This window comes from Prionailurus bengalensis, chromosome B3 (assembly GCF_016509475.1).
Source record: "Prionailurus bengalensis isolate Pbe53 chromosome B3, Fcat_Pben_1.1_paternal_pri, whole genome shotgun sequence".
NCBI classification, from domain to species: Eukaryota; Metazoa; Chordata; class Mammalia; order Carnivora; family Felidae; genus Prionailurus; species Prionailurus bengalensis.
In genome coordinates this window covers 74,850,452-74,865,534 of record NC_057355.1, presented here as the reverse complement: position 1 = coordinate 74,865,534, position 15,083 = coordinate 74,850,452, and the positions used below count along the sequence as shown (strand labels likewise).

General features: G+C 51.6%; 3 protein-coding genes across 3 annotated transcripts; 1 reads left to right on the top strand and 2 right to left on the bottom strand.

Annotated features, from left to right (window-relative positions):
- The first annotated feature begins 368 nt into the window (after positions 1–368).
- EMC9 (ER membrane protein complex subunit 9) lies at positions 369–3,077 on the top strand. The gene is made up of 5 exons (XM_043555879.1): positions 369–1,315; positions 1,458–1,534; positions 2,431–2,500; positions 2,590–2,684; positions 2,838–3,077. The coding sequence occupies exons 1-5, from the start codon at positions 1,118–1,120 to the stop codon at positions 3,016–3,018; spliced, it is 621 nt and encodes a 206-aa protein (XP_043411814.1). The 5' UTR covers positions 369–1,117; the 3' UTR covers positions 3,019–3,077.
- PSME1 (proteasome activator subunit 1) lies at positions 3,074–5,871 on the bottom strand. Its single transcript, XM_043555877.1, has 11 exons — positions 5,703–5,871; positions 5,044–5,076; positions 4,837–4,899; positions 4,611–4,721; positions 4,477–4,522; positions 4,264–4,361; positions 3,951–4,019; positions 3,798–3,865; positions 3,637–3,691; positions 3,473–3,559; positions 3,074–3,299 (listed from the first exon to the last, which is right to left on the bottom strand). Exons 1-11 carry the CDS (start codon positions 5,739–5,741, stop codon positions 3,219–3,221), a joined length of 750 nt encoding a protein of 249 aa, XP_043411812.1. The 5' UTR covers positions 5,742–5,871; the 3' UTR covers positions 3,074–3,218.
- A 2,929-nt stretch (positions 5,872–8,800) lies between these two features.
- On the bottom strand, positions 8,801–10,098 carry FITM1 (fat storage inducing transmembrane protein 1). The gene is made up of 2 exons (XM_043555869.1): positions 9,818–10,098; positions 8,801–9,438 (listed from the first exon to the last, which is right to left on the bottom strand). The coding sequence occupies exons 1-2, from the start codon at positions 10,081–10,083 to the stop codon at positions 8,826–8,828; spliced, it is 879 nt and encodes a 292-aa protein (XP_043411804.1). The 5' UTR covers positions 10,084–10,098; the 3' UTR covers positions 8,801–8,825.
- Between the last annotated feature and the right edge of the window lie 4,985 nt (positions 10,099–15,083).

The window sequence follows — 15,083 nt, the reverse complement described above, 5'->3', positions numbered from 1 at the left end:
CCCGTATTTGGGGATTTCACAAGATTATTTCCATCTAGGGGGCTCATGAGTGCCTACTGGAAGAAATGGCTTTTGCGAAGACCCCTTATAGGAATAATCAGGCTTTGAACAGACAAGTAGAAAGCTCTGGCTGAGATCTGAGAATGAAGGAAGGAACAACGCTTGTCATTAGCTCAGAGCAAGCCTGAAGAGGGGGTGAGTTTCACTGGGAGAATTAGGGGTGAATGGTGGGACTCCTCAAGGGATGACGGAGAAAAACGCTCCCAAGGCATTATGTTGAAGGAAATTATACTGCAGGACATTCATTAAGGGAAGGATGGGTCGGTAAATTTTCCTTTTTGTTCTCTTTCCCCCTTCCTTCAGCCGATTGCCGTCTTTATTTCTGCAGAGAATACATTAAGGAAACCAAGGGGCATGTATCCTGTAGTGGCAAAGGTAACACGGGTCTTTGGTGAAGGAGCTGGTCTAGAGTACAAATCCATTCATTCCATAGTAGGAGCAAGGCAGTCCGCTTCTTGCCCACGTTCGGAGATCCAGCGCTCGGAGACACCCGACGCCGGGCGCGCACTCCTCCCCCTCTGGCTTCGCGGGGTCTGTGGGGGAAGATGCACAGGTATCACACCCAGCCATCCTGCAATTCTGGGCCGAAGTCGAGTAGCCTAACCAATCAGTGAGCGAGCAGGTCTCTTCAGTTTTCAGGTGTGGGTTCTTTCCAGTGCTCGGGCGACCAAGGTGGGGCAAAGTGTGGACGCGGCCGATGATTGGGCAAAATGAGAACCTCTAAGCCTATCAAAGGGCACCACGTGGGCGGGACTCCAGAAGCTGGTACTGCTCTCTGCAGCAGGCTCTGAGCCCCCAGACTGGCGGGGATCTGCGGCCTCCCGATGCGGGCGGGCGGAGGCGGAGCTCAGCTTTGCAGCGTGCAATTCCCACCGCCTGCGCCCCAGGCCAGGTGGGGACCTGGCGCTGGGACCCAAGTCCCCCAGAGCCGGCTGGCTGCCTTCGAGCCGAGTCAGCGTCACGGCCGAATCTAAGTGAGGGGGCAGAGGGAAGGGACAAGGAAGGCTTCGGGGCACTGGAGGGAGCTTCGCGGACGAGAGCTGGGACCCCGCTCGCCATGGGGGAGGTGGAGATTTCGGCTCGGGCCTACGTGAAGATGTGTCTCCACGCCGCCCGGTACCCGCACGCCGCCGTCAACGGGCTCTTGCTGGCGCCCGCGCCGCGGTCAGGAGAATGCCTGTGTCTCACCGACTGTGTGCCCCTGTTCCACAGCCACCTAGCCCTGTCCGTCATGCTGGAGGTCGCCCTCAACCAGGTGCCGTCGCTGGACTCCCACTGACCACCGGGAAACCCCCTAACACCCCTAGCCCAAGCCCATCCCCGGTCTCTGGGCAGCAGTGCGCACCTACAGGGCGGGCGGCACGATTGGGTTTCTGATGGCCCCTTTCCCACGGCAGGTGGATGTGTGGGGCGCGCAGGCCGGTCTGGTAGTGGCTGGGTACTACCATGCCAATGCAGCTCTGGACGATCAGAGGTGAGTGGAGTAGCCAGAGGCAGAAGGCTAAGGGTTATGGGATGAGGGATCAAGAGAACCCTTCTTGGTCGTTCCTCCCATCTGTCCTTCGTCGAATGCTTAGGAGCAGGTACTATATACACCAGGCACTAGGCTGAGTACTGGAGTGAAGGCATATAAAGAAATATGAAGGCGATCCCTGGAGGAGCTGTAGTGGGGGTTCGGGGGGATAGCTGTGTATAAGTAACAAGCTGACACCTGGCTTTAACTGAGGTGCACCCCCCTCCCCGCCAAGCGCTGGCAGAACACAGAGGAAACCCAACCAGCAATTTCGGGGGGGGGGGGGGAGAAATTTCCTTATATATAGAAAAAGTTATATACTTACATATGAATCCCCTATCTGGATCAAATTATACAGTTTTGTGATTTGCTTTTCCCTCCTCACTTAGTAAATATGTGCCATCTTTCCATCTCTAAAGATTTACCTTAGCCTGGCAGCTATATAGTAGGAGTATGGATGGATATACCATGATTTATGTCATGCCTTAAACATTGAGGTTGTTTCCATTTTTTTGTTAATACACACTGTCCAATTATTACAGTAAATTCTCTTAAGTGGAATTTCTGGGTCAGCATATGTATAGTATACTGCTTAAATCTGGGTGGTTATGCGAAATTACCCTACCAAAAGACCACCTTTGATTTTCACCTTGACCAGCAGTCTGAGCACCTGTTTTCCACAGCACCCAAGCATTAAGCAGTCGTGTATGAAGCTTCAAGCAGGCCTGACCCCTCAGACCAGTTACAGGGAAAGCCCACCACTGTGTCTTCATCTAGGAGACCTGTGAGGCCCAGCTCAGATGGACAGGGTCTATCTCTAGTCACCTACTCACTCCTCTGATCTTCCCTCTACACAGCCCTGGGCCCTTGGCCTTGAAAATCGCTGGGCGGATTGCAGAATTCTTCCCTGATGCAGTACTTATTATGGTGAGGCTTGGGTTTCAGGGTGGGGACTTGGTGAGAAAATAGGAAGTGGGGTCCTTGAAACCCTCACCAGCCATTCCTTGTCCATACAGTTGGATAATCAGAAACTGGTGCCTCAGCCTCATGTGCCCCCAGTCATCGTCCTGGAAAACCATGGTCTCCGCTGGGTCCCCAAGGACAAGAACTTGTGAGTGCCCCACTCCCACCACCTCTTCTTGGAAACCCACAGTTCCTGGGCCTCCTTTGTCCTTGATCTTGCCCCAAGGGTCCTTCTCTAGACCCTAACCTCTGCCAGGTATCTGGCCCCACTGCCTACTGAATTTGGGGGTTATTATTTCAGAGTGATGTGGAGGGACTGGGAAGAGTCACGGCAGATGGTGGGAGCACTATTGGAGGGCCGGGCCCACCAGCACCTTGTGGACTTTGACTGCCACCTTGACGACATCCGGCAGGACTGGACCAACCAACAGCTCAACACCCAAATCACCCAATGGGTTGGTCCCATCAATGGAAATACCTGAGTCAGGGCTGGGAGGTGGGAGGGAAAGGGTCAGGATCCAATAAAGATACTTGGGCTGAAGGGCAATGGTATGACTATTTATTGGGCCTGGGAGGCAGGGGAGGGAGAAACCTCAACAGGCTGAAGGTGGGGAAAGTCTGGAGTCCTGTGTAAGAGATAGGAAGGTCTCTGCTGGACCCATTACAGGATGAGAAGAGGCTCTCAATAAATCATTCCTTTTGTTTCTCCCCTCGGCTTCTTGAGCTTCTCGAAGTTCTTCAGGATGATGTCATATAACACAGCCTACAGGGCCAGAGAGGAGTGTGGGTAGCCACAGGCCCCTGGTGGCTCCTATACCCCATTTCTAGTCTTGTGGAGAGGCTAAGCTCTGTCACCCTTCACCCCCAGCCTGTAGGGTCAGGGAGTAGGTGGCCTGGGAAAGCTGCCTCTGCCCACCCCTGCCCCTGCTTCCTCACATAAGCATTGCGGATCTCCATGACCATCAACCTGATGTCCCGGTACTCTGCCTCATCCAGCTCATGCACCAGCTGTCGATAATCACCCTGTGGGAGACTTGGATCAGGTCTGACTTCAGATGTGTCCTTCCCCCACCATGCACCCTGACTTGGGCCTCACCTACCACATGGGGCTGCTTGGCTGCTTTGGTCACAGCATCTCCCCGCTCAGAGAAATACCTGTAGGAAGCAGAAGGGTTGGGAGCAGAAGGAAGAGAGGGAGCCCAAGCCTCTGTCCAAGGAAAAGGCAGGGTATGCATGTAGGTGCAAGTGGGCAGTCACTCACTTGGAGATTTGCGTGTGGAAGCCTTCCAGCTTCGTGTGAAGGGCAGTCATCAGCTCAAACACCTTCTCCTGGGGAAAGAATGCAAGGGGAAAAGTGGAAAACAGTGCGGACTGAAGCAGTAAGGAGGGCAGAGGAGTGGGGTAGTGCTCTCACCTGTACAGCCACTCCAAAATTGTTCCCATCTTCAATTCGAGGTATCTGAAGCTGTAACCAGGTGGTGACCTGGAAGGAGGAAATGGTATCAAAGCCACATCAGCTCCCAACCTAACTCTCTGTCCTTTGCTTCCCTGCCCGTGGCGAGGGAAGGCATGCCAAGTCTGTCCTGAGCCCCAAGGCCTAAAATTCTGGCTTCACTTGCTGTGCCCTCTCCTGCTAAGACCTGGCAGGTCCCAAGTGCTACCTGGCCCAGACCAAAGAGGACAAAGGGTTAGATCTGAAGCCTGGGGGTGGGAGTGGGAGGGCTCACCAGGTTGAGCTGCTCAATGACATCCTTGATCTCAGGCTTTAGACGCTGAAGGAGGACTACGATCTTCTCATTGCAGTTCACTGGGCCACAGGGAGGACCTACGCAGTGGGCAATGGGTCAGTCACCAGGCTGGAACTGTGTGAGGAGCAGGAAAGAGGAATCCCTACAGAGGAGTTCCTGGGATGTGACACTCCAGTCCCTTCATAGTGGTACCTTTGTCTTCATCTTCCTCTTTCTTCTTTCCATCTTTGTCTTCCTTCTGCAGGGAGATAGGGGCTCTTGGGAGTCAGGCCTAAGGCTGATTTTCCCCATGGTTGGGTCCCTCCTCCCAGCTCTTCCTGGCTTGCCTCCTGCTGCTTCTTCCGCTCCTCTTTCTCTTTCTCCTTGACTGGATCAGGCACTGGGATGTCCAATGGGGCCTTCAGATTGCTCAGGTTGGCTTCATTGAGAGCTGGCTCCTGGTGCAGGGTGGGAGGAGGGCTGGAGGCAAGGGCATCCCTCTCACCTCACTCTGATGGCTCCCCAGACTCTCCCCTCGATCCTTACTCTCTAGCTTCCTGCTGCCCCCAGTACCTTTAAAAATGCATCCAACTCAGAAATCTTCTTGGGGAAGTAGCTCCCCAGCAGGTTTTCTGTCTGTGTGAAGTGGGGGTGGGGGAAGATGGAGGTCAGAATAAAATATTCTTCTGGCAGTGAAGCAGCGTTGACACTGCCCAGCAAGGAAGGGCTGAGTGGTGGGAGTTAGGTAGGTGTGGGGTGCTGATGGGCCAGGTTACCTACCTTGGTACACAGGTCTTCACGGAACACATCCACCTGTGGGACACAGGCAGCCCTTCACACACCTGGCTTTACGGCCAGTTCGTTTGAGGACCGTTCCCTTAGGGTTGTATAGGGCCTGACATGGGGAAGGGGGTTGGGTTGGGGAGGGTGAAGTGGATTCCCTTGGGGCTGGATGCGGGGGAGGAGAACATTCCTGGCCCTGAATGGCAGGTGGTCCAAGTGAGAACAGATCCCTCAGACTCAGAGCCCAGGTCTCCTGGGCTGTACAAGGAGGGGTCTAAGAGCCTCTGCGACTGGCACAGGGACGGCATGCTCTGTGGAGTGGGCCCGGGGCCCTCCGGTGGGAAAGGTCATGAGGTGGCAGGGCAGCTCCAGCATCCTGTCTGTATGTGGCCCCAGGCCCGCGCCAGCGGACTTCCCCTCCACGCCAGCTCTCCACTTCACCGCACTCCACTGAACCTCAGCCGCCTAGCTTATCCCGGCAGGTGGACCTCGCCCGTCTCCCTCCGGCACAGGTGCTCCTGGCACAGAGGCTCGCGTGGGCTCCATTTGACCTCGACTGGACTCGCGACGGGGGTTGGGGGGTGGGTCATGGACGCCTGCAGCCTTTCAGAGCCACGCCTCCCTAATGGGCCCTTCCTCAAACCCGCAGCGCTCACCTTGGCTTGGGCTTCAGGCTGGACCCTGAGCGTGGCCATTGCCGGGGCGGGGGGCCTAGCGCCGCACGAGAAGCGGAGTGCGCACAGGGAAGGAAAAGCGAAAGCAAACGCTCGCCCACACCACTGCCTTCCTCGGTATCGGGGAGTGGAGGTACTGGAGGGGGCGGGGCCAGACGGGGAGAGGAGAGGGCGGAGCGGGGGAGGGCTGCAGCCGCGGCGGGGCTCCCCCTGGAGGCCGAGAGGAGCACTGCCACCGCCACCTCCGCGGGGCGACCAGCGCCAGCCCGCCTCCACCTCGCAACTCTGCCCCCCTCGACGCTCAGCCACTCCCACCCCGCCGCCTAGCTTCCCGCCTTTGGACTCGAAGCCTACTGCCACCGCCCCGCCCCCCGCTTTTTTTCAACTCCTCCCGTCCCCACGTACCGCGGGCCCGCCTCCCCGCCTCCCGGAGCCCATAGGCCGGCCAAGGCCAGTGCCCGCCTCCCATTTCCCTGCCTCTGCGTTCCGCTGGTTCTCTTCTGCTCCTGCTCTGCTGGGACCGTGATAAGCCTTATCTGGCGCTGTTTCGTCTTTTCTGGCCTCCCTACATAGCCCTGGCTCCATGGGCATCTGCTGGCCCATGCGGTGACATAAGACACTGTCACCACTCCAACCCAGGCCCCGGTCAACTCTCTCCTGGCTGTTGTTGTGGACTACACCCCTCGATACTCTCCGCACAGCAGTGGCATGAGACCCCTCTCTTGGCTTAAAGCCCTTTCTCAGCTTCCTGTTGACCTTAGAATGAAATCTAAAGGGCTTTCCTGGCTCATAAGGCTTGCCTGGCCTGCCAGTCACCTGTTTTTCAACTTCACTTTCCATTGCTTTTCCCTTGCAAATACCTGGGCCTTCCATTGTTGCTTAAATCTGTCTGGTGTTCATTCCTACCTCAGGGCCTTTGCCCTTACTATAATCCCTTTGCTTGACACACCCTTTCCCTGCCTTAGGTTCTCAGTTCAAATGTCACCTCTCCAGAGGGAACTCTCTCCAGTAAGTCTTTATTACAAACCAGCCTGTTTTAGTACATTCATAGCACTTAGCTCTCTGATATTGGCCAGTTTATTTATTTTTTTGAGGATAGTGGTGGTTTAAGAGATTTTTTTTTTTAATGTTTATTTTTGAAAGAGAGAGAGAGAAAGAGAGCAAGCAGGGGAGGGGCAGAGAGAGAGAGGGAGGCACAGAATCTGAAGCAGGCTCAGGCTCTGAGCTGTCAGCACAGAGCCTGACACAGGACTCTGACCAACGGCGAGATCGTGATCTGAGTCGAAGTTGGATGTTTAACTGACTCAGTCACCCAGGTGCTCCACGGATAGTGTGGTTTAGACCAGGAGTTGGCAAACTTTTTCTGTAAAAAGCCAGATAGTAAATAATTTAGGCTTTGTGGGTCAATGGTGTCTGTAGTAACGACTCAACTCTGCCATTGCAGCAGGTATGAATGAATGAATACCTAAATGAATTAGTATGTCTAGGTTCCAATACAACTATCTATGGACAATGGACTTTGAATTCTGTGTAATTTTCTCATATCATGGAATATTCTTTTTTTCAATCATTAAAAACTTAAAAATCTGGGCGCCTGGGTGGCTCAGCTGGTTAAGCGTCAGACTTCAGCTCAGATCATATCTCAGGGTTTGTGAGTTTGAGCCCCGCGTCGGGCTCTGTGCTGACAGCTCAGAGCCTGGAGCCTGCTTTGGATGCTGTGTCTCCTCTATCTCCACCCCTTCCTCGCTTGTGTTCAATCTCTCTCTCTCAAAAATAAACTAAATAAAAAAAATTTTTTAATGTAAAAACTTGTCTTAACTCTCAGGCCATACAAAAACTGGGCACAGGAGGGCTGTAGTTGCTGGTCCTCAGTTTAGAGCACAGACAATGGACCCACATCGTGTGGGTTTATAATCCTGACTTTGATATTTACTAGCTGTGAACAAGTTACTTAACCTCTGTATCTCAGTTTTCACAACTGTACAGTAGGAATACCACCAAACCTACCTGATAGTGTTGGTGTTGTTATGAGGGCTAAATGTCTTAATTTATATGAAGAACTTAGAAACACTTAGAACTGTGCCTGGCACATAGTAAGCACAATAGAAGCATTTGCTATTATTTGTGAGTTTATCATCTGCCTCCCCCATTAACCCATAAGCCTCCAAAGAGCAGAAACCTTGTCTTTTTTTTTTTTTTGCTTTTGATTTATAATTATTATTTTTAAATTTTTTTTTTCAACATTTATTTATTTTTGGGACAAAGAGAGACAAAGCATGAACGGGGGAGGGGCAGAGAGAGAGGGAGACACAGAATCGGAAACAGGCTCCAGGCTCCGAGCCATCAGCCCAGAGCCTGACGCGGGGCTCGAACTCGCGGACTGCGAGATCATGACCTGGCTGAAGTCGGACGCTTAACCGACTGCGCCACCCAGGCGCCCCGTATAATTATTATTTTTAAATGTCTATTTATTTTGAGAGAGAGAGAATGTGAGCAGGGGAGGGGCAGAGAGAGGGAGAGAGAGAGAATCCCAAGCAGGCTCTGTGTTGTCAGTGCAGAGCCCGACTCAGGGCTCCATCTCACAAACTGTGAGATCATGACCCGAGCTGAAGTCAAGTAGGATGCTTAACTGACCAAGCCACCTAGGTCCTCCAGAAACCTTGTCTCATTCATAAGGCATGGAACTCCGCTTGGGTCAATAAATACCTGTTAAATAAATGTGCCCAGATAGGCCTCTGAGGAAGGCGGAGGGTGGGATTCAGTGCAGGAGGCAGGAAAAACAAATCAGCCAGGCTAGAGATGAAGCACCTGCCCAGCAGGAGTGCTGCCCATACCTAAGGGCACTTTTACCTGCTCTAACATCACCATTCCTTGACAGCAAAACCCTCCATGTAGCTTGAAATCTGCAAGGACTGGGAGACTAAAAGGACAGCAGGAGGGATGGAGATCAAGCATAAGGAAGGATATTCAAAGTACATAACAGCAAGGAATGGTTGAGGAACGCGAGACTGCCTGATTCTTTTCTTATCCTTCCCACCGTTTCTGAGTCCCCCCAACCAAATGATGAGAAGAGCCAGACCTAGGCCTGATTTGCCTTTATTTCTTTCAGTTATGCTTGCGGCTGGAGTGGGGCCGAGGGAAGAGCCCGTGGCCCGGGCTCCCTGGAGACCAGGGCTGATGATACCAGCTGCCATAGGTGAGGTACCAGGCAAAGGTCCCCACTGCAGCACCCACCACCTTGTGAGTATACTGGTGGAAATAGATGACGGTACAGAGCAGCAAGAAGTTCCAGAGGCCCAGCAGCAGCACGTTGAGCAGGAAGACTAGGCGTAGGGGCGCCCCGGCTGGCAGCCCATGGGCCAGGTACTTGGCGAACACAGCGGCTTCCTCAGCCATGAGCAGACAGCAGAAGGTGAGCAGGAAGGTGTGGGAGGAGACCGTGTAGCCCCGCCACTGGTGGCCGGCTGCCAGGCAGCTGCGGCGGTCGGGAAGCTCGTGCAGCAGCAGGCCTTGGGGCAGAGGCTCGAAGCAGGAACCAGTCAGGTCCTCGATGAGCAGGAAGGCCCTGCCGGCCCCCCGCCACACTGCGGCCCCCACCACCAGCCGGCTCAGGTGCCGGGCAGTCACCGCCACGCGCCGGGTAGCCAGGAACACCACCAGCAACACGAAGCCCCCCAGGAAGGTGCACGTCCAGCCCCATGCCGAATTCACAAACTTTCTGTGGGCACAGGAGAAGGGAGGCTATTGGGACCCCTCAAGCCCCATCTCCCACCCCATCTGTGTTCCCATCACTGCTGTTCCCAGTCCTGCATATCATCTCTGGTTCCATTTCCTCCCCCTACCCACCCCCATTCACTTAAACTTTGCCATCTCCTTAGAGGCCCATTCAGCCTTCTAGGACCCATATTTCCTCTTCAGCCCTGCTCCTGATTTCCCCTGTACCCCACAACTCTGTTCCCCTCCCCCTCCTCCCAATTTCTCCTCAACCTCCTAGCCTATTTTTAGTGTCCAGACTGGCAGGAGGACAGAAGCCTGGAGGAGGGAGCTGGGATCTCAGAGCACAGGGAGCCGGCGCCCACAGCCTCAAGTGGACTCACATGTTGAAGAAGTTGCCGTGGCTGGCGAAGATAGTCCGAGGGTTGACATGGAACTGCAGAAGGGGCCCAAAGATGACCACTGCTGCCAACCAGGCATGGTAGAGGCGCCGTAAGCAGGGGCTGCCCAGGAGCCGGGCAGCCTGTTCACTTCCAAAGTACAGCAAGGCAGAGGCCACCCAGAGCAGCACCTTGACCAGGCAGCCCAGCAGTGCCCGGATTCGGGCCCCGGCCCCCAGCCCTGCCCCCACCACCGGCCCCCGCTCCATGTTCCCTCCCCTCCCCACTAACTGCTTGCTCTGCTGGGCAGCTGAGGAGGGGCTGATGGGGCCCCCCCTGGACAAGGACAGGCAGTGACAGGTGTGGCAGACACAGGGCAGAGCCCTGTTGGCAGCTGGCAGGCGGGGGAGAGGGGCGGGGGGCAGCAAGGGGCCAGGGCGGAGGGCTGCCACGTCAGCAGGGTCCTAGCCTTAGATGTGTGTCCTGACAGTGGCCTGTGTCCTTTCCTGTTAGCCCTGTGTCCCCTTGACTCTCTAGGTCTGTGTCCCCAGCTCCAACCCTGTTCTAGTTCTTGTTGGAGGGTAAGGTCTACTGTTCAGTGTTGTCTTTGTCCACAGTCTGCCTGGGTCTGCCTGTCTTTGTTTGATCAGCCAGTCACCCCCACCCCACCCCAAACTTACTTTGTTTGCTCCACAGGGAAATCAGGGGTCATGAAGATTCAGATTAACTAAATTTTGGAAATCATTAAAAATATCTGTGTCTGGGGGCACCCTGGTGGCTCAGTCGGTTGAGCGTCTGACTCCTGATTGTGGTTCAGTCATGATCCCAGGGTTGTGGGATCAAGCCCTCCATCTAGCTCTGGCTTAGCTTGCGTGATCTCTCTCTCTCTCAAAATGATAAAGTTTTTTTTTTTTTTTTAAACTAAAAAACAAACAAAAAACCCCCTACAAAGAATGGTCTCACCTTAGATCTGATGTCTGGTGCATTGCATAACCACCATGGTTTATGTAGGGCCAAACTAGCCCCTCAGAGCTCCTCACACCAGACAGGGGCTGGGTCTGGGTCAAGCCCCTTGGGTCACGGTGCACCTAAGTGGATACCCCTGCTGATGTGCCTCCTCTGCCTGAGTTGGACACCGTGCCGTGCACAGACATCTCATGCATCCTGATTCAGGAGAGGGGCTAGATCCCACTGATGAAACAGACCCACATTTTTTTTTTTTTAATTTTACAGAGACTGTGAGCGGGGGGAGAGGGGCAGAGGGAGAGAGAATCTTGAAGTTTATTTATTTTGAGAGAGAGACAGCATGAGTGGGGAGGGGCAGAGAGAAGGAGAGGGGGAATCCCATGCAGTTTCTGCACTGCCAGTGCAGAGCTGGATGCAGGGCTCAGACCCATGTAGCTGAGAGATGACCTGAGCCAAAACCAAGAGTCTGGCACTTGATGGACTGAGCCACCCAGGCACCCCCCATTCCTTGGTGTTTATTATGATGGCCAACACATGAAATTGAAATGTCTGATGAAAGGTGTACTATATGAGAGATGGTGGCAGCCCCGGTTGGACTTTCAGAACCCCAAAGATTAGGCTTAGTACCATGTGATGGGGGTGAGAGTGGAGACCCTACAAAAATCCCCAGCTTGGAGTCCATCAAAACCTTAGGTTGTGTCCACCTACCAGTTACCCTGGGTCCTAAGCCCCACAACTGGCCTCCCAGCCTGACCCCTGGGGCTAGAACCACAAGGAGGAGACCAACCTAACCAAGGGATATCCCTCTTATTCAGTAACTGTTCTGGGATACTTTTTTTGTCTGCCTTCCTCATTCCACAAAACTGTGGTGGGTTTTCAGAGCACAGTGGAGGCCCATGAAGTAGTGAAAAGAATGAGCAAGCAAGTACCCCTGGGTTCTGAACTGTGTGACTTTGGGAAAATCAACTAACCTTCCTTGGTCCTCCGTGCCCTCATTCATAAACTGATCAACATTGACTAATCAATCTGATTCCTTCCAGATCCTAAAGCCATACCTCGACATAGTTCCTGTTTATGGACCCCAACGTGAAGACCTATAGAACCTCTCACACATTTTTAAGTTGACAAAAAATTTTTCATTGTCATTAAAAAAATTTTTTTTAATGTTTTATTTATTTTTGAGACAGAGAGAGACAGAGCATGAACGGGGGAGGGTCAGAGAGAGAGGGAGACACAGAATCCGAAGCAGGCTCCAGGCTCCGAGCTGTCAGCACAGAGCCCAACGCGGGGCTTGAACTCATGGACCGTGAGATCATGACCTGAGCCGAAGTCGGACGCTTAACCGACTGAGCCACCCAGGCGCCCCCATTGTAATTTTAAATAGTTGCACAGAACATAATTTCCAACACATTGTCTATAGATCACTCTTTTAAATATACCCAATGGAATAGAAACCCTACAGTGACTCTATATCTTACCATTATCCACTTAAAAAACACATGACAAGATCTTAATAGTCAGAAATTATATTTCTATTAGACTTCCCCTACAGAATTTATCCTAATGTTTTTGTGCCTGAAAGTTCTTTATTTTTTATTAATTTTTTTAATGTTTATTTTTGAGAGAGAGAGAGAGACAGAATGCGAGATAGTTTCACATTGAGAGAGAGGGAGACACAGAATCCGAAGCAGGCTCCAGGCTCCAAGCTGTCAGCACAGAGCTGGACACGGGGCTCGAACTCACGAGCTGTGAGATCATGACCTGAGCCAAGGTCAGATGCTCAACCGACTCAGTCATCCAGTCGCCCTCTGAAAGTCTTTTATTGATCACATGTCTCTGCCAAAAAAGTCTGTAACTTGAAGCTTAATTTTAATTTTTTTAAGTTATTTTGAGAGAGAGAGAGAGAGAGAGAGAGAGAGAGAGAGAGAGAGAGAGAATCCCAAGCAGCCTCTGTGCTGCCAATGCAGAGCCCAACGTGAGGCTCAATCCCATGAAATGTGAGATCATGACCTGAGCCAAGGTCAGATGCTCAACCGACTCAGTCATCCAGTCGCCCTCTGAAAGTCTTTTATTGATCACATGTCTCTGCCAAAAAAAGTCTGTAACTTGAAGCTTAATTTTAATTTTTTTTAAGTTATTTTGAGAGAGAGAGAGAGAGAGAGAGAGAATCCCAAGCAGCCTCTGTGCTGCCAATGTAGAGCCCAACGTGAGGCTCAATCCCATGAACTGTGAGATCATGACCTGAGCCAAAATCGAGTGAGACACTTAATCGACTGAGCCACCCAGGTGCCCTGAAAGTTAATTTTTAAATATTTCTTGTGTTCATAAGCCCTGAAATTAAAACGTTTTCTTCTGGATAAAGTTTTCATAATAATTGTTAGTAATATAAAATGTATAATTAGTACAGCAAAGATTTCACTTTTTTTTTGTAGCTTTGGTTTTTTTTTAATTTAAACTTTAGTTAAAAAAATTTTTTTTAGGGGTGCCTGGGTGGCTTGGTCGGTTAAGCGTCCGACTTTGGCTCAGGTCATGATCTCACGGTTCGTGAGTTTGAGCCCCACGTCAGGCTCTGTGCTGACAGCTCAGAGCCTGGAGCCTGCTTTGGATTCTGCGTCTCCCTCTCTCTCTGCCCGTCCCCTGATCATGCTCTGTCTCTCTCTGTCTCAAAAATAAATAAACATTAAAAAAAATTTTTTTTAAAAATTTTTTTTAGTTAGTTAACATACAGTGCAATATTGGTTTCAGGAGAATTTGGTGATTTGTCACTTCCATGCAACACCCAGTCCTCATCCCAACAAGTGCCCTCCTTAGTACCCATTACCCATCTAGCCCATCTCCCACCCACCTCCATCAATCCATAGTTTGTTCTCTATCATTAAGAGCCTCTTGTGGTTTCCCTCTCTTCTCTCCCCACCCCTTCCCCTATGTTCATGTTTTGTTTCTTAAATTCCACATATGAGTGAAACCATATATTTGTCTTTCTTTCTCTGACCAATTTATTTCACTTAGCATAATACACTCTAGTTCCATCCACATCATTACAAATGGCAAGACTTCATTATTTCTGATCGCCAAGTAATATTCCATTGTATATATATGTATACCTCTTCTTTATCCAATCATCAGTCAGATTTCACATATTTCTGATAATAAGCTAAAATTGTATTGGAAATTCATCTCTTTTTCTTAAAAAAATGTTAATGTTTATTTTTGAGAGAGAGAGAGAGGGGGAGAGAGAGAGAGAGGTGGATGGAGCACAAGTAGGAAAGTGGCAGAGAGAGAGGGAGACACAGAATCTGAAGCAGGTTCCAGGCTCTCAGCTGTCAGCACAGAGCCTGACACAGGGCTCGAACCCATGAACCATGAGATCATGACCTGAGCCGAAGTCAGATGCTTAACTGACTGAGCCACCCAGGCGCCCTGGAAATTCATCTCTTGATAAGAAGAATGGATGGTCCTTGAGGCCTTGATTAAAGGAGCCTTTGAGGATATTAAAAATTGTAATTTGCTTCTCAGTTTTGGCGCTCTGGAGATAATACAGGTTCTGCGTGAGACGGGTGGCATCTCTGGGGTGAAGTGACAGAAGGGGAATGAGGAGGGCCAGTAGGAAGGGAGACAGGCATGACAGTTTCACATTAGGCAGATCAGTCAGAGGAAAGAGATCACATGTGGGCCGAGCAGCTGGAGAATCTACTCTTTTAAAACTACCTGTTTTGCTGTGAAAGACGGATCCCTTTTACCCCTTGCTGTGTCTTTGAGAACACTTGGAGTTGTGTATGCTGGTTTGCAAATTGCATTAGGGATAATGAAATATCACAAAGAAAGGTAGATCAGAGCTGGGTGTGGACCCTAACCAACTCTCCTTCTGACCATAAACCATGGGTGTGCTGTGTCCCACCCAAAAGATATTTTTGGCAATCTATTATATCTGGGGCATGTTGCCTGACCTCTTCACATTGCCATTTCCTCACCTGTACAAAGGGTGGCTGTGAGGGTGGATGAGGTCCTCGGTGTGAAGCACCCAGATGGGGCCTGGCATCAGTGCCCATCCAGTTCTCTCTGGCTCTGAGCTACTTCTCATAGACCGGACCAGCTCCAAGGCCAGCCCCAGAACAAAGCTGATGTGGGTGTTCCAGGTTCTAATCTAAAATGCACTTACTTCCTGCTATCTCAATTTCTACTTGCTGGAAGTTTCTGAGTTCGGTGAGGGAGTTGCCTGTTGCAGAGCACAGTTAACAAATGATTTTGGCATTTCTCTTCATCTTGGGGCATCAAAGGGGTGTTTTCTCCCACAGAGAAGCAT

Bases quoted from the DNA above. Each gene is read 5' to 3' on its own strand.
- EMC9 (XM_043555879.1), top strand. From the start codon at position 1,118: ATGGGGGAGGTGGAGATTTCGGCTCGGGCCTACGTGAAGATGTGTCTC. The intron at 2,501-2,589 runs GTGAGGCTTGGG...TTGTCCATACAG, and splicing joins CTGATGCAGTACTTATTATG to TTGGATAATCAGAAACTGGT. The intron at 2,685-2,837 runs GTGAGTGCCCCA...TTATTATTTCAG, and splicing joins GTCCCCAAGGACAAGAACTT to AGTGATGTGGAGGGACTGGG.
- PSME1 (XM_043555877.1), bottom strand. From the start codon at position 5,741: ATGGCCACGCTCAGGGTCCAGCCTGAAGCCCAAGCCAAG. The intron at 4,020-4,263 runs GTGAGCCCTCCC...TCCTCCTTCCAG, and splicing joins TCATTGAGCAGCTCAACCTG to GTCACCACCTGGTTACAGCT. The intron at 3,300-3,472 runs GTGAGGAAGCAG...CTGGCCCTGTAG, and splicing joins TGGAGATCCGCAATGCTTAT to GCTGTGTTATATGACATCAT.
- FITM1 (XM_043555869.1), bottom strand. From the start codon at position 10,083: ATGGAGCGGGGGCCGGTGGTGGGGGCAGGGCTGGGGGCCGGGGCCCGA. The intron at 9,439-9,817 runs GTGAGTCCACTT...CTGTGCCCACAG, and splicing joins CACGGCAACTTCTTCAACAT to AAAGTTTGTGAATTCGGCAT.